Here is an 18270-nt window from a genome sequence, read left to right as displayed (position 1 = left end):
CCCTCCTTTGAGCACACAAATCATGCATGTATTTTAACGAGTAATTATGGCCACTAGAAGCTTCTCTCTCTCTCTCTCTCTCCACATACGCGCACACACGATAAATGTAAATTATAAATGTAAATTAATATACAAAAGTTTGTATTCATATATATATGTATGTATAAATGTAAATTAATATACAGAAGTTTGTATTCATATGTATGTATGTACACTCAAGGACGACTATTGTATATTATATCCATGCAAGAAACCAACTATTTTTATATGTCTTATATTTATATATAATAAATATAAATTTTTATATTTACTCTTACATCCACTCTATGCTGTCTTCGGGAATGGCCTAAATAGGAACATTAGCAAAAGTGCAACATAGCTTTTGTCTTTAACTGAATTTACCTTTTGCAGTTGAATTTGGCACTGATTGAAGTTAGACATTGATTGAGTACTACAATGCTTGCTCTGTTACATGGCACAAGGGCCATTTTGGCCCCAAATCTGTGAGATACATGTTGTGCCTTTTGAATGTTTCCTGAAATCCAGTATGTTTTTATATGGGAAAAGTTGCTTGGGTAGATCAAAAGGCCAATCAAAGTAGGATAAGGAAACTAGTATAATGCAGCAAGTATTTTTGTGGGTTATAAATTATATCTTAAGGTATCAGGGTTTAAACTTTTACCCCCCTTCTGAGCAGCATTGTGAGGTGGCAGCTCGGGCAAGGGCCTGCTGACTATAATGCAACGAAGTCCGTCAGATCCATATTAAAAATGAGGGGGAGAAAAAGGTCTAGGTCCACAGACACAAATAGGGGAAACAAGACCCTTTGGAAGCACGTTCCAAGTCATTGGCATTGTTTTTCAAAGCACATGGCATGAATGTTAAAATCATATTGAGTTCCTCTGCCTTACTTGCGAAATTTATCAAACATAGATTTTCCATGCTTGAACCTCTGCTATGAAATGTCACCATTCAGACAGCAGAAGTGAATTACTCCTTGCCACAGCACAAGCGCTTGACTCATTAGGTGAGTCTTCTATACAAGAATGTACCTAGAACCTTCCTTGGTAGATAAATATGTAAGGCCTGTTGCTTTTCTGCTCCTGTCTTCTCAGAAGCTGACAAGCCCCTCTACCAAATCACATGGTATCTTGAAGTCTCACAAATTTTGGAAACCGAGCATAAATAATGTCCTTACAAAAACATGAGACTGCTTGTAATACCCAACCGTAAGTTCACAGCAAGAAATACTTCACAGGCGGTCTGCTGAAATTGTCAGCTGAAATTACTGTGAAAGGAGGCGAGGCGAGCGAGGTCTTACTGGAGTCTTTGACGGGCTTACCCTAGCCAAAACAAAAGATGGCGATTAAAATATGATCCCTCTCTCTCTCTCTCTCTCTCTCTCTCTCTCTAGGATGATTACCACTCCAGCCATATACTGTTGTACTCACTGTCACTTTTGTACTCCCCCATATTCATGTATTCATGTATCCATGTACTCATGCACCCCATTTTGACTAGTAGCATTAGCTTCCCACTCTCCCTAGTTGCTGCTTCCGGATGCTCCCTACTGATGTATTGTAGGGCTAGATACTTACCTTCAGTCCTTTCTTTTCTTTTCCAGATAGCGTATCAGATGTCACATGGTTGTAACTTTGGTCTCATAGGTCACTTTTGAAGACGTTAATATAACATTTCATTTCATTTCATTTCTCTCTCTCTCTCTCTCTCAACAAAAACCTTCTCTTTAAGTTTTTGACCTTTCATAATTGAAGAGACAGTTCATATGGGCAAGTAGTAAAAAATACATGCCAAAGATGCAATTTGCAGCTGCTTTGGTTTTTGTTTTTGTTTTTCCGGCCAGGGTCAGAAACGAGCAAGAGAAATGCTTTTGTCATTAGTAATTTGTAGCTGCTTTGGCAACACCAAGAAAGCCCCCATACTCGTTCAAACAAGCTAAACACATGCATATGCATCGTAGAGCAAATCATAGAGCTGAAGAGACGGGTCGCCAACTCAAATATCGAGTCGCAGCCTTGGAGAACATATGTTGTCCGATGCCCAACCCAAGAAATTATCACCAAGGTAAGAGGAGATGGAGGAGGATTTACAGGAGAGACCTAGTACATAGAATGGTGGTCGAGGAAGATTTGAAAGAACACATCAAGCCTTAAGTCAAAGCCAAGGTTGAGGAAACTGAATTGAGGCAGTCGAAGGCCCTCCAAGTCTTGTGTTTGGTTTACGAAAAGGATGGTACATACATGGAGATGAGGGATACTTAGATGTTCAACTAACCATGCGAATGATTGACCAGAAGCTAGTATTTGCCAAAGTTTTACGACAAGTAATCATGCAGTAATCACTTGCCATACCAAACTCAATAAGATTGGGTTCTAAAACAATCAAGCAAACTTAAAGGCACAAAAACATGGATTGTGGAGGAATTAACCATAATGCAACTGCAAGGCAGCTTTCTTGCACTTCGGGCCCCTTTGTATAGTTTTCTTATTTGGTTAAATTTAGAGGAAAAGGTTATCAAAGAAATTTAGAGGGAATATTCCTAGGAATTTTAGTTAAGATTCCCCCTAGTGTTACATATGGTGATCACCTAAAAAGTGATCAGTGGGGGATTTTGGGGGGTGGATGGTCACCAAAATTATGGCTTTTCATAGGGAGTATATATATATCCTCAAAGAAGAGAGGAGTATGGGGACAAGGGCCTGAAAGCAGGAAGGATCGCAGCCTTTGGCTATGGGTTTCGGGAGGGGTCCTGATGTAGCCTCCTGCCGAGAGCAGCCTAAAGAGGGAGGCCCCTTTCCCCTCCTTTTGACCTTTGTTTTTCTAACCTCGAATGAGGGATTTTGTAGCCTATTTTGTCTTTTGAGGATTGTAATCTACTAGTAGAAGTATCACACGCTGATTGGCGAGCTAAGTTAGGGATAGACTAACGGGCGGGCACCCAAGTATGGACGGGCGGGCGCCCAAGTGTGGACGCCCAATGACCCGCCAAGAGCCTATAACAGGGTGGCCAAGGTTAGTCATTAGTTATATAGAGTCTCGTGAGATTTGTGAGAGCTCTATGGTCTTGGAGCCTGGATCTAGTGCAGACGTGCACCTGCTTTACGCAGCCGAGGCCGGCAGCAATCTCGAGGCCCGCGAGAGTAGCTTCGTGGCCGTATGGGACGTCGCGAGGAGGAGATTGGTCGGTACGTCAACCTAGTTAGCTCAGCTCGTGGCTCGGTGGGGACAGCCAAGACTGTGGGCTTGCCCACGGTTGTCATGGTTGGGAGGTGAGTCAGGCCTGCACCCCCCTTGTTGTTTGTTTGTTTGCAGGATTCGAGTCTCGTACCAGGAGCGTCCACGAGGAGATCCGGTGGGGATTTGACAGTGGTATCAGAGCATGCCTCGTGAATGAGCAAGTCGGTAGGTAGAGAAGATGAGGTCGAAGAAAGGTATGTGTTCAAAAAAGCTTGCTGTTTTTCTGTGCATACTGCTGTTTTTCAGATTCAGTATGCTGCTGTTTTTCAGATTCAGTATGTTATTTTTTCATCATAGGAACCCGTGATGATAGCGATTGTGGTCTAGAAAGGGTTGTTTGCTTTGCAAAGAAGAGGAAAGATGTTTTAAACTGTATAAACAGTTTCAGGTGAGAGAAAACCAAAAAAAAAGCATGTTCGTTTGTTTTGGTTGAACTCGAAAGAGAGAGAGAGCGAGAGAAGTGATGGATTGGCTATGCAAGGTCGCATGCGCGTGCTGGTCGTGTGTTGTTGAAGGGCGGTCGCATGCTGGTTGTGTGGTTGTTGGAGGCGCACGCATGCAGTAGGCTATGCCTACGTAGGCAGTCGGCCAAGCCTAGGCCGGCAGGCGCCCAGGCCAGGCCTACATATATATATATATATATATATATATATATATATATATATATATATATATATATAAACACAAAAGCAAAAGCTCAAGTAGCTTTTGGGGATAGTTATATAAACCCCTTAAGTGGACTTCTTGCCACACATCTCTCAAGTTTTCAAGCTCTCAAGCTCTCAAGTTCCCTCGCACTTTTATTGTGCAAAGATTGAACTTTCTCTCCACTTGCCCTCTTCACGATGTCGACCCAAGAATCAGAGTTGGAGCCCCTTGTCGAATGCGAAGGCTTGCCGGCTACGGAAGATACCGATGCCGATCTTTTTGACGATTACGTGTCAAAATCAAATTTCCAAGTAGCTATCGAAGCTTCTTCTTCGGAACGTCAGGCACAAATTGCCGCCCAGATGCAAGCCTTGCAGAACTCCATCTCTCTCTTGACCACTACCCTCTCTACTCTTTTGGGTATGGATACCTTGGCCTCTGCTTTAGGCCCCAATATTGCTCCGGAACCGTTCGGGGGCGAGCAAAAGCAGCGTACCAAGGAGATCGTGGACACATGGCTACATAAGTGGCAGGTCCATTTTCAGTTTCATCCATATGATGATGGAAAAAAGATCCAGTTAGCAACAGGTTTCCTCTCAGGTAAAGCTTTGCTTTGGTGGAAGGAACTCAACCCTAAGCCAACAACTTGGGCACAATTCAAAGACGTCTTCAAGAAGGAATTCCTCAAGAAAGAGGATGATTATGATGTTGTTGCCTGGTTTTCAGCTTTGACCATGACCTCGCAGCACCTCACTTATGAGGTCTATCTCCAAAAGTTTAGGGACTTATAGATGAAAGCTACAAAGATGGATCCCACTACTCTTTTGGGGTTCTTCGTAGCTGGTTTACCAGACTCATACCGTTTACAAGTTAAAAATAACAAATGCAAAACATTGGACGAGGCCATTCATTCAGCTCGTATCTATGATGATACAATGGTCTCTTCCAAGTCGAAACCCGTTACCGAGCACGGGAACAAGCATAAAAGAAAGTTCTCTACACCTATGGCTAACACCACTGAAGGAAAGTCTTCGGACCAACCTTCGAAGCATTCAAGTTCGACTCCAGCGAAGAAGAAACGACTCCTTAGGGCTTTAAAGCTCAAGAAGGAAGGACGTTTTATCTGCGAAGAAAAAGGACACATGTGTAACGAGTGCCCAAAGCAAAAGGGTGCAAAGACGAACGCAGGACCCAAGCCAAAGACAACTACTCAGTTGTCTTTGACAGGTACGTCAATTACTGTACTTTCTCACCCTAGTACATGTTCTGATTGTCTGTTCAACTCTCCAGTATTTGGCTTGCATGATCTTCTCCGCGTTTATCGAGAAGTGTGGCCATAAAATTCACATTCTTCTAGACCCTGGTAGCTCACACAACTTTGTTAACTACAAACTTGTGCAAAAATTAAGTCTTGATACGACACCCAGCGATCATACCTATGAGGTACGCCTACCTGCGAGAAGACAAGTATGGAATCGAAAGGTGGAGATGCTTCCAATCCAGATTCAGGACTACAAAGATACTCTGGAATGCTATGTTATGCACCTAGAAAATGTAGACTTGTTATTAGGGATTGAGTGGTTTAAGACTCTTCAAGTCTAGATAGATTGGTCTAGTCATATTTTTTCTTTTCAGCATAGGGACATCCAGTATAGTATTTTAGGTAATTGTATTCATCCCTCTCAGGGACCTCTTGTAAATATAGTTGATTTTGGAAATATAATGGATTCTTCTTTGTATACCACTTTCCATTGTGTATTGATTCCACTTTCTTCCTTTCTCATCCCTTCCATGGATGTAAATGAATTAAGTGTGTTTGAAAGCAAAGAATTACAGAAGATACTTGATTCGTTTCAAGATGTATTTCCTAAGGAACTGCCATCGGGTTTACCACCAGAACGGGCCGTAGATCATTGTATTGACTTGATCCCTGGTGCTCATCCTGTCAATATTCCACCTTACAGGATGAGCCAAGCTGAGGAAGATGAGTTGGCTAAACAACTCGAAGATTATTTGAGGATGGGCCAGATCCGTCCAAGTAAATCACCTTGGGGTGCACCTGTGTTGCTTAGGAGAAAGAAGGACAACACCTGGAGAATGTGTATAGATTACAAGAGATTGAACAAGCTGACAATTAAGAACCGTTATCCTCTCCCTAGATCCGATGACCTGATTGACCGGTTAGCAGGAGCGAAATATTTCACGAAGATAGATTTACGTACTGGCTATCACCAGATACGTATTCATGAAAGGCATGTCGAAAGAATTGCCTTTCGGACTAGGTATGGCCATTACAAGTTTCTCGTATTACCTTTTGGGTTAACCAACGCTCCAGCCACTTTCCAGCAAATGATGAACGATCTTTTTCGTGAACATTTGGGAAAATTTGTGGTGGTGTTCTTGAATGATATTTTGATATATAGTCGTACTCTTGAGAATCATGTTAGACACCTCACGATTGTCTTATCTATTTTAAGACAGAATCGACTATATGCTAAGTTAAGTAAATGTGAGTTTTTTATGACAGACATCATTTACTTGGGACACAAGATCACTAGAGATGGATTGAGCATTGACTATGACCGAGTTCAGAAGATTCTGGACTAGCCTATACCGCGAACAGTGAAACAACTTCGTTCTTTTCTCGGTTTTGTTGTTTTTCTTCGGAAATCTGTGCGGGAGTACTCTCAGCTCACACTACCGATGACTGACTTATTGAAAGGTCGTGGACGTAAGTCAAATCAGCCTATCACTTGGAATAACGATTTGGATATGGCCTTCAGACTTTTGAAAGATAAAGTCAAGGAAGCACCTATCTTAGCATTACCCGATCCTAGTCGGCCTTATGTTCTTGAAACTGATGCCAGTGACTATGCTATCGGGACTGCTCTATTTCAAGATGGTAGACCGGTTGCTTTTGAAAGTAAAAAGCTAGACGACACTCAATCTCGTTGGCCAACCCTTGAGAAGGAGCTTTATGCTATGATTCATGCTCTCAAGGTTTGGAGACATTATTTATATGGCTCTAAGTTTGTGGTATTGACTGATCAAGTATGTGTGTGATGTGGATGATTTGAGAGGAAGGAAAGCTCGTTGGGCTGAGTTAATGCAAGATTTTGATTTTGAGATCCGTTATCGAAAAGGGTCCATGAATAGTGTTGCAGATGCGCTTAGTCGAATTCGAGAGGTGAATACTTTGTCGTTCACCGAGATTTCTACTGACTTATTTCAATCATTGAGAGGGCTTTGCAGGACTGATAGTTATTTTGGTCCATTTTGGCAGAAGATCCAGGACGGGAGCTCATTGATTGACCAAGACTCAATGACTAAGCAGTCTACCATTCAAGCTGCAGGAGGCCAGTGGATGATTCGGAATGGTTTACTATTCCGTAATGACAAAATTTGTGTACCACAGATCTCGGACATTAGGTCCAAGATTCTTAAGGAGTGTCACGACGCCCCTTCTGCTGGACACCCTGGGGTACACAGGACACTATCGTTAGTGAAACACACTTTTTATTGACCAAAGATGAAAGGGTATGTAGAAGATTATGTTCTCAAGTGTCAAATTTGTCAGGTAAATAAAGCTGAACGCTTTAGATAGGCTAGGTTGTTGCATCCTTTGCAAATCCCACGTAATAAATGGAAAAGTATTTCCATGGATTTTATTACCCAATTGCCAAGAACACATCAAGCCCACGATTCTATTTGGGTTGTGGTAGATCGCTTGACAAAAATGGCTAGATTTTTACCGACCCGGAAGACTATTACAGCTACGCAATTAGCACGACAGTTTATCAAGCAATTGTTTAGACTGTACGGGTTACTGCAGGACATAGTCAGTGATAGGGACTCTAAGTTTACGAGTGATTTTTGGAAACTTGTTTTCGAGAAGTTGGAAACAACTTTGAATTTGAGTTCCTCCGATCATTCTCAATCTGATGGCCAGACTGAAAGAGTGAATCAGATTTTGGAGGATATGCTTCGAGCATATGTATCCAAAAGACAGAGTTCATGGGAGGACGCCCGATGACCGGCCAAGAGCCTATAAAAGGGTGGCCAAGGTTAGTCAATAGTTATATAGAGTCTCGCGAGATTTGTGAGAGCTCTATGGTCTTGGAGCCTGGATCTAGTGCAGACGTGCACTTGCTTTACGCAGCCGAGGCCGGCAACAATCTTGAGGCCCGCGAGGATAGCTTCGTGGCGGTATGGGACGTCATGAGGAGAAGATTGATCGGTACGTCAACCTAGTTAGCTCAGCTCGTGGCTCGGTGGGGACAGCCAAGACTGTGGGCTTATTTTTTAGACATTATTCTAGTATTTTTTGCATAGTCAGCCAGCCCACTATTTTTATACTGGCCGACTAGCTCTTGTCCAACCTATAAATAGGTGGCTTGGGTTTGCATCATTGGCACATCATTATTCAGCTATTACTGTTGGTTGTATGCACCTACGGGCAGCCCTCGTGCTCTACTTCAGTAGATAACAAAGTTTTCTTCTTTCTTTTGCACGTGTGTTTCTTTGCAAGATCTATTTGCTGTTTTTCTGATTTACAGCCATTCTTTCATGGTATCTGAGCCCAGTGTTACAAAGGGACCTGCGTTTTCTACATCTACTGCTGCACACAAAGATCCACTGCATCTACATCTACAAAGGAGCTGCGTTTTCTGCTATGGACCTGCGTTTTCTGCTGTGGACCTGCGTTTTCCATTGAGGAGCTGCGTTTTCTGTTGAGGACCTGCGTTTTCCACAAAGGTGCTGCGTTTTGAGCCTGAGATCTGCGTTTTCAGATCTCAGTCCCGTATTTTGGTGCAACCCTCCCATCCCTTCTTCTCCTTCCTTTCTCTTGGCTGCACTCAGCTTTCGAGGAGGAGTTTGCTGATTTTCTGATCAGCTTTGTTGAAGAGGAGGATTCTGCTGCGTTATCGTAGGATATGGCTTCTAGTCATAGTCATTCTTCTCTCTCGGGGATTCTCTTTTCTTCTCCCCAATCCCAAGCCCCAACTTCACAGGCGGCTTCTTCCCAGCTTCCTGTTTCTCTACCTTATTCCCAAATTCCTGCTTCTTTTCCTTCCATATTCCCCAAAGCCAAGAAAGCCAAGAACACCTCCAAAGATGCTGACAAAGATTCCAAACAAAGACAAGGACAAGGTTCCAGAGGAGGGCAATGCCAAAGTGGCATACATGGTAGTTACAAATTCTCCCGTTTCTTCACAGGATTCCTTCCTTGTGGTCACAGAGATCACTTCTGATGCAGAGGTGAGTGCCACACATGAAGAAATTGAGTGCTTGGTGATAGCGGCGCTTCGGCACATATGACCAAACATTCCCACATTATGGAGGATTACAAGCCACTTTCTTCTTCTTTACGCATTGGAGATGACTCCTCCTTACCTGTCCATGGAGTTGGTAACATTTCTTTTGGTTCCTCTGCTACTTTACATGATGTTTTACATGTGCCACGTATTTCGAAGAATTTGTTTTCAGTGAACATGGCTGCTCGGGAAGGGACTTGGCATTTATTTCGATGATGAGGTGATTGAGGTGATTGATCGGAGGACTCTTACGGTTGTGGCTAATGGTGTTCATGATGAAGGCCTCTACAAGATCACTAACTTCTCTTCACAGATTTCTTCCTCGGAATCTCATCTTCATCAGCTTTTCTCTCCCTCCCATGCCTTAGTTTCTAAGGCAGATACTTCTTTGTGGCATTCACGTTTTGGTCATGTGCCTATTGCCGCTCTGCAAAAGCTTCATTCCAAGCAACTTGTTAGTGGACTTCCAGAGTTGAGAGCTCTCCCACACATTTGTTCCTCTTACATGATGGGGAAGCATCACACAGGGAGTCCTTTCCAGAAGAGGCTACACATAGAGCTACTCGGAGACTTGAGTTGATCCATGCCGACTTGGCTGGCCCCATGGTTGTCACGGTACGAAAATACGATACCGTACAATACGATACCGTACGGAAATTTTTGGTACGATATGAAATTTTCGGATACCGTACGATAAAATACGGTTTTTATTTTTTACACTTACAACCTATGGAGCTTCAAGCTTGAATGTGAGGGAAGGTTGGGAGGGGAGGAGTCTACAGTGCTTGAGGAACCAGAACATGGATATATGTCTCTCCCGGTTGGATCTCCCGATTGTCTCCAAAAAAGAACCTGGATGGGTAATGCAATACCAAAGGTCTCCCAGTGTAGCGTTTATGACTAAGGGACTGTCCTTGCACAAATACGAGGAGTGCATCTAGGATGATAAGTTTAGGGACTCCTCTCTAGATCAAAATGGCCATGTCCAAATCTTCTCCCTCGTGCATAACTTGAGAATCTAATCGTCTAGCCTACCTATACCAGGGATCCCCAAGTGATGTAGCAAGATTCTCTCATCCTACCAATCAAGTGTACACTACCAGTCTACCTCGCCAGATTTTTTAGCTCTCAACAACCCCATATGGAATACTGAGTGGACACGAAAGTTGCGAAGTATTGCGAGCATTTGGGATCTTCGTAAAGCAGGGTTTCTATATTTTTTTTAGCATTTGGAATTTTTTTTTTCAAGGGAGGGGGGGGGGACGGAGGGGGGGGGGGGGGGACAACAACAACAACAACAACAACAACAACAACAACTCTCGTACCGTACGATATCGTACGGTATCGTACCGTATGAACCCATTCGTACCGGTACGAGAAACAACTATGGCTGGCCCTATGAAGGTTGAGTCCCTTGGCGGGGCCCATTATTATATGCTCTTGGTGGATGACTTCACACGGAAGGTATGGGTGTGTTTCTTGGCACGCAAATCTGATGCATTTGCCAATTTCAGGTCTTGGCTTCCAATGGTTGAGAACCAATCTCAAAGCAAAGTTTCATTCTTACGAACTGACAATGGTGGTGAGTTTGTACCTTTTGATGAGTTTCTTACTTCTAAAGGCATCCAACGGCAAACGACTGTTCCTTATACTCAGCAAAATGGAGTAGTGGAGCGGAAGAACCGAACAGTGAAGGAGATGGCTCGATCCCTCTTGCATCATGCGAGTCTTCCTCCCTCTTTCTGGGGTGAAGCTGTGGCTACCTCAGTTTATCTCATCAATCGCTCTCTCACAAAGGCGGTCGATGGGAAGACACCAGAGGAGGCGTTTTCTGGACATAAGCCCTCCGTCTCACACTTACGAGTTTTCGGTTGTGTTGCGTTTGTACATGTGCCAGGTCTGGGATTTAGTACCACGGCCTTTACATCGACGAGTCATCGGTGTCAAATGGATCTTCAAAGTCAAGTTTCATGCAGATGGTACTTTGGATAAGTACAAGGCCCATCTTGTTGCTCGTGGATATGCTCGGTGGTTCTTCTTTGGTGGGTTTTACAGATGCTGATTGGGCTGGTTGCATTGATACTCGGAGATCTACTACGGGATATTGTTTCATGCTTGGTGCAGGATTGGTCTCTTGGAAATCTCAGAAGCAGAGGACTGTTTGCTGCTTCTTCTACCGAGACTGAGTACAAATCCTATCTTCTCTCCGCAGCCGAGGCGTTATAGATACATCAAATTTTGGAGCATTTATGTTGTGCGGATGATTCCCCTGTTGTCATCTTCTCGGATTCTCAGAGTGCCATTGCTTTAGCTCAGAATCCTGTGATACGTGGCCGCTCCAAACACACTGAGGTTCACTATCATTTTGTTTGGGATTGGATTGAGCTTGGTCTTCTTCGACTTGAGTATTATTCCACTCAGGACAATCTTGTTGACCTCTTCACCAAACCGCTCCCTCGAGCTTCTTTGGAGGTCTTTCTTCAGCGTGCTGGAGTTGGTCCGCCCATCTGGCGCTAAAGAGGAGGTGTTGGCATTATCATCTCCAGATTGGACATATATGTGCATATTTCATGCTGTATCTGGCGAGATTTATGAGGCCATGCATTCATCTTATTTTAGATATTTTTCTGCTATTTTTGTCTAATTTTTAGACATTATTCTAGTATTTTTTGCATAGTCGGCCAGCCCACTGTTTTTTTATTGGCCAACCAGCTCTTGTCCAACCTATAAATAGGTGGCTTGGGTTTGCATCATTAGTGTCACCAATTGGCCGACCATTTGGTCCATTCCTAGTTTTTGCGTCTCGTTCACTTGAGGCCAGGCCGGTGTCTCGTGTGAAGAGGCCAGTATTTTGCTGACATGGACGGGAGCCAGACTGGTGCCACCCGTGTGTTAGCAGGATGGTGTCGTATGGACGGGAGCCAGACCAGTGCCACCCGTGTATGACCTGGACTGTGTTCGATCCATGGGACTGTCACGCCATGGAAGAGCCAGTATTCGTGCCGTGTTTCACCTATGGGACTGTCACACCATAGGGAAACTCGTGCCTGGAACTGTGTCTTACCTATGGGACTGTCACTCCATAGGAAGACCAGGTTTTTATGTTTTATGTCGTGCCAGTTTTGTGCCGACAGATATTTTGTACTTGTTCCATGAACGGGAGATATGTCCATGTTACTTTGCACATGCACACATATTTTGCATGTTTGAAACTGTTTTCGCATGACATGTATTTGTGTGTTTGCCTGCTTGACGTGTTACTTACTGAGCGGGGACGCCTGCCAGTGAGTCGTGAAGTCTGCTCTGTATTCTGACGAGTTTTAGTGCATGTGAACAGGTGGTAAGTATGTTACACATGTTGTTTTAATATTTTATTCTAACCCCTTTGTTTTATAAGGTTAGGTGTTCACATTTAATTAAAAGTGGGCACCCCCTTTGGACACCCACTTAGGGGCCAAGGTGGGGAGCCCCACTTTAAGTGAGTGTGGGGGTGGGCAAGGGCACCTACCCAAACTCCCCCACCCTCATGCAAGCGTGGAGTTAAACTCCACATTAATTTTATTAAAAAAAAGGGCCCCCTTCAAGCGTAGAACACATCGCTTTTACCCTTTGACGTGAAGAGCATCCGCTTCGTGGAAAACCAGCTGCCGGCGATCACCTCTTCCCCTGGCGCATGTTTATCTCTACAGGCGGCTGACTCTGCTGCTGGCTGCGCCTGACTCTCTACAGGCGGCTGACTCTGTTGCTGGCTGCGCCTACTACCCCAGGTGACTGCTGAACCTGCATCTTCACAAGGCACTGCTGCGCCTACTACCCCAGGCGACTGCTGAACCTGCATCTTCACAAGGCACTGCTGCGCCTACTACCCCAGGTGGCTGCTGAATCTGCTGTGCATAGGCGGCTACTGGTTGCAGCCGGCTGCCACCACTTGAAGGCTACCTGTTTCTGTGCTACTACAGTCGGCTGTCCCTCCCCAACTCTTCTTCATGCAGTCACCAAAGCTCTAAACCTCTGCTGGTAGCTGTGTATTGTCTCTCTTCTCTCTTGCAAGTGGAAGTTTCTCTCTCTCACAGCAGGCGGCTGTGCCCTTTGTGGTGGAACTTATCTTGGTGATTCTTCACGAGGCTACTCTTTCTTCAACAAGGGTGGTTTCAACCTCAGCAAACCACAAGTATTGGTTTTCTATCAACCATCTACAAGTAAGTGATTTCCAGATTTGAGTAAAGTATTATATGTTTAAATCTGATAAAAGATTCATCCCGCTCGGCCAACACCCGTTCGGTGCCGGGTTGTCCAAACTATATTGGCGAACCTCGGTCCAAAGGTGCTGAGATCGGGAGAGCCAGGCGTTAGTATTTATTAAAATACTCCCAATAAATATATCATATATTGAGGGGGGGGGGTCGGCCCGTTCCGGCCCCAGTGCTGGTGTCCATCTTTCCATTTCTGTTCATTTAAATTTCAAGTTGTTTTAAGTTGTCCATTTCATATTTGTGGTTTTAAAGTTGTGCTATTAAGCGTGTGGGTGTCCAACGGAGTCTTTCCCACTTGACGGGATCGGTTTCAATTAGCACATCATTATTCAGTTATTGCTGTTGGTTGTATGCACCTACGGACAGCCCTCGTGCTCTACTTCAGCAGATAACAAGTTTTCTTCTTCAGTTCTTTTGCACATGTGTTTCTTTGCAAGATCTATTTGCTGTTTTTCTGATTTACAGCCATTCTTTCAAAGATGTCTGCAGAAACCAAAAACCGCATGAACGGCCCCCAAAACGCACCCGAAACGAAAATCTGACCGAAAAGCTCAGTACAAAGTATTATACACTTCACAGTCCTCTTTCTTCTCCCAAAAGGGCTTCTTGATCCGATTCAAGAAGACAGGCGACTCAGGCTGAACGGTAGACAGTAGCACAAGGGCGAGGAGCGTATGCTTTGATACCAAAGGGGTTGCAAGAATGCATCCACACACACAGTGGAGAAGCTCAAGGGAGCACACAATGAGATGATAGATAGATAATGAATGTATGCTATACAAATATGATAAGTATACCCCAAGATAGATGTATACTAGCACGGGGAAAAACCTCCTAAAGAAGGAAAAAATGCCCCGATTGGTCCTAATGTGTTCACACACATCACTACCAAATATGGCTACACACCTAAACTACCCAAGTGCATCTTATCTTCACTCAAGGCGTGTCCCTGTAATTCAATTAGTGCTCAAAATCGCCAGCACTTATTATTGAACCCTTAACGTTAGCATTTCCCCTAGAGTTGTTGCACACGCATCCAACAAGTTCCAGCGTGCTTGTCTGTAAGGACCCGATCATGAGCAGAAGCCATTTGAGCAGCTGAACCCCAATCCAAAACACTAAGCAAGAAGGGGCCTGACAGAAAGACAATGGCAAGGCAAACACAAGGCAGAGAACCTTGTTCTGACCATGCAGATAGGACACATAGCACAGCCAACCGAGAATAATTTGACAACATGGAGGTAGCAGGCTGCTCACAGCCAGACAGGCTGCATCTGGGCCAGCCCAATCAGCCAATGGCCATGTGTGAGCAGGATGGACACCAATTGAGCAGCACTTAATGGTGCTCATGCTATTTTCAAGGCTGTAACCAGTAAACTGAGGCAACCACCCTGGTCATTCAGGCAAGCAGCCGCAGGGGAGGAAAGTAAAGGGCTTCTCTTCCCCTGCCAAACCAGTCCTCCAGAATTGCAGCCCACTTCTATCCTGCAACCTTCTCTTCCCTCTCTAGAAGTTTCCTTGCCATCAACTCTCTCATCTTAAGAGTGCCCAGCAGAGAATACAATAGTATTCTTGTACTGTCTTTAGACGAAAATTCCCCAAAAAAGGCTGTCCTACGGTACTCCTACTTTAGGAACCGCACTGGAGGCAGGTTTTTTTTTCTTTTGGAGGCGCGCGGGGGGGGGGGGGGGGGGTGCGGAGAGGAAGGTGTTTGTTAGTGTTAGTAGAGAATTAAAACGAAACATTTAGCCCCCTTTGCCCCAAAATGACTCACTGAGCAGTCCATAATTTATTTTGTCAAAGTACAATATGCAGCAATCTATTTAGGGAAGCAAATAGAAGAGTCAAATCCCATTTGGAGTCACTTGAAATACTTCATTAGCACATGTACCTGAGAGGAAGTGAGCCCAAAATAGCACCACTGCAGCTTAGAGCTGCTATTGCGCATTCAGCCTGCAACCATCCCCACTCAACTTACACAGAGAAAATGTTGATAAAACTATATCTACTTCTTTGAATATGTTTTGGGTGTGTGTATTAGGTAGGGGGAGGGAGGGAGACACACACACACACATTGCATAAAATGTCTACGAAGGACCCAAAGAATCTATGAGACTAAGCATGAGTACATATGATCCACGAATAACTGGATGTTAGGAACGTGAAAAAAGGAACATCTACTGAAGAGAAAGATATATTAACATTTACAAAAGACCCGAAGGATCCATGAGACCATGAATAGTACAATTATACCATAGTATATAGTGCCATGGAAAAACTAAAGAAAGAATGTGCAAACTAAAAACTGAAACATGACTCTATAAGCCTCCTGATGGCAGTGGCTATGGTGAGGGCATGTCATATTGTTGGAGAATCTCATGGATCTGTCTGTGTGGTGGAGATCCTCAGTGCTTTGGGTCAGGGGCACCTAGCACGTAGAATGTAGTAGGCCTGCCCACTTAGGACTCCTCTGAGACACGAATATGGCCCGTGAGCAGCTGGTATGAGCTGATGTCGATGAGGCGGTGTCGGCGTGGGTGGCTGATGTGGATGCTTGTGCCGTGAAGAAATCAGTGATGGATCTCTAGGCAACGTCTTGTATGGGATGGCCTTGTCTCTCAGCATGTCCTCTCAATACTCCGTCCCTATGTCATCTGAGCTCTATCAGTACATCCAGAGACATCTCCGGTCCTCATACTGCATCACCCGTGCCAGTAGCCCGAATCCCTCCCGGAAGAAGCAGTGAAATCTCCCCCCGTATATAGTGGGCCTCCCCTATGGTGCATACACTACATATCTGCTCCTCTCGTGGGATATTCTCACAGCCGGCCAGCCTGAACAAATGTCCAACATGCCTATAAAAGGCTCAGCCAAGAGTTCTTTCTTTTATCTGACATCTACTTGTTGTTAGGCCACCTCCACAATGTCCCGCAAGCAAATTGACAATCTCTTCAACGTCTACCACCTTGCACATGCTCTTGACTTGAACGATTACCATGATGCCCAAAGTGGATGGTGATGCCTTCTTAATTTTCAAGACACCAACAGAGTAACTTCCTCCTTTGGAGTGCCCAAACCTTGCAACCTTGCCGCAAGTGCATTCTGAGCAAGCAATTATGCAATGCTGCTAACCATCATAATACCTAAACCTTTCTTCATATTAATGCCCTGTTATTGTCAAAGAGAAGATTACTCATTCAGGTGCTTCATAATTGAGGTGCAAGTGCTGCTTCATATTTAAGTTGGGCACATTGTGAGCCACTAATAAGTTTCAGCTCGTGTGTTTGTCCAAGACAGTCAGAGAAGAGCAGGCAATCTGCACTGAGGACCTAGCATACTTTCCCCCTTAAAAACTCATGCTCAGGGTTTTTCATGCTTTTCAAGAGTCATAGTCTGAGGCTCAGTGCACCACTGTACATGTAAATGTTCCATTAAATTCAACCAAAAAAAAAAAACAGCAGCAACAAAAATGGCAATTGAAACACCTGTCATCAAATCAGAAAGAGGGAAAAATGCGATCAACTCACCAGCACAAACTCCACAAAAGCAATCCGGGTAGAATGTTGGTAGTCCCCCAGCAACCTTAGTCGTGCAACCTGATCACACCTCAGTGGCAGTTTAGAGGTGCACATTTTGAAACAGTCTATATAACCATCCTTAATAGAACCTTCAAAAAGGTACTTCTAAAGCTGTACCTCGCCGCATAATGACTCAAAAAATAGCTTTACATCAGCCTGTGAAACCTACAAAAACAGCACCATCCAAATAAAAGTTTAACACAAAAGGCTCATAATTATTGGGGTCTAAAGTGGCTAAGGACTGCTTGGAGAACTGGGTTTGAGTGATTGCACGGTCAGTGTAGGTCTAGCCTCAGGCTCGGAGGTGATCTTGCTAGAGCTTAGTCATGGCCTGATCTCAGTTTTGATCTCCTGGGAATTCTCCCAACAGAAGATAACCAATTATGAGCAAATCCAACCCAAAACGCCCCTAAGCCTGAGGCTGACCTGTAAGCGACTGCACACATTACCCAAACTCGTGTCACGTACCAAAAGACTGAACAGAAGGGTTGTGCAGTATGATATAAACATGAGTGAAGTCATAGTAGGAGCAACAGCTGCTGCCATTTTCGACTTACAAATACACTATGACCAACAAGATTTTGTGTTTCACCTTCTTGTCTATATTCGTGCAGTAGACCGTCCTTGCACACATTTCACGCTCATTTTCTGACTGCACATGAGTACTTCCATAAGTTCTTTTGAGCTAAATTAATCAGGCAAGGGCCCATTGACAGGTACACAGGGGAAAAAAAAAATGAGTACCAGTAGCAAACCATCATGGACACAGAATGAAAGCAGCACATAATGCACTCTCTTACACGGGGAAGAAAAGTCGGGTTCACAGGAACAATTGCAGTTTTGGAAGGTAACACTCTGACAGGGTAATAACCCAACATAGTTCCGCCGAGGCCCAATGCTGCCCTTGCTCCCTCTGCATAGTCAGATTTAACAAGTGATCACAAAGAGGCAGTAAGAGGGCTACTTCAAAGATAGCTAAAGCCACCTGAATTGCCTAAACTCTCACCCTCATTAGTGAACTCCACAAACGCAAATCTCAGCACAGACTTTGGGTCTCCACACACCCGACAATCTACAACCTGTGCAAGGCCAAATCCCAAGTCAGCTCATGTGTTATGCCCCAAAAAGCTGATAGATGAAGTACAGAAACTGACCTGGCCACATGTGATAAAAAGGGCGGCCAACTGCTCCTCTGTGACCTAAGGAATTGGCATCACC

At 44.3% G+C, this 18270-nt stretch overlaps 1 protein-coding gene and 1 long non-coding RNA gene across 6 annotated transcripts in view; both read right to left on the bottom strand.

Annotated features, from left to right (window-relative positions):
* Nucleotides 1–424: 424 nt before the first annotated feature.
* LOC147620549 (uncharacterized) lies at nucleotides 425–792 on the bottom strand. The gene is made up of 2 exons (XR_015269948.1): nucleotides 683–792; nucleotides 425–535 (listed from the first exon to the last, which is right to left on the bottom strand). It is a non-coding gene; the product is annotated as an uncharacterized LOC147620549 (long non-coding RNA).
* A 17-nt stretch (nucleotides 793–809) lies between these two features.
* Nucleotides 810–18270, bottom strand: part of LOC147620548 (polyadenylate-binding protein-interacting protein 12-like) — a 19506-nt gene continuing 2045 nt past the window's right edge. For 2 of the 5 annotated variants that reach the window (XR_015269947.1, XR_015269946.1), the window contains exons 3-10: nucleotides 18207–18251; nucleotides 18059–18131; nucleotides 17853–17965; nucleotides 17645–17704; nucleotides 17170–17488; nucleotides 17002–17070; nucleotides 15366–15427; nucleotides 810–1343 (exon numbers count right to left, since the gene is read on the bottom strand). Coding sequence is in view for 3 of the 5 variants with exons in the window: in XM_086824773.1 (XP_086680899.1) it covers nucleotides 1286–1343; nucleotides 15366–15427; nucleotides 17002–17070; nucleotides 17170–17217; nucleotides 17645–17704; nucleotides 17853–17965; nucleotides 18059–18131; nucleotides 18207–18251 (528 nt within the window). In the remaining 2 variants the exon portion in view is untranslated. The remainder of the gene's footprint in view (nucleotides 1344–15365; nucleotides 15428–17001; nucleotides 17071–17169; nucleotides 17489–17644; nucleotides 17705–17852; nucleotides 17966–18058; nucleotides 18132–18206; nucleotides 18252–18270) is intronic. The other 3 variants (XM_086824773.1, XM_086824772.1, XM_086824774.1) reach the window with 2 other exon arrangements.

This window comes from Cibotium barometz, chromosome 31 (assembly GCF_041138505.1).
Source record: "Cibotium barometz isolate CiBa-2024 chromosome 31, ASM4113850v1, whole genome shotgun sequence".
Taxonomy (NCBI): Eukaryota; Viridiplantae; Streptophyta; class Polypodiopsida; order Cyatheales; family Cibotiaceae; genus Cibotium; species Cibotium barometz.
Note: the sequence above shows the minus strand (reverse complement) of the source record. Positions and strands in the feature narration are given on the sequence as shown.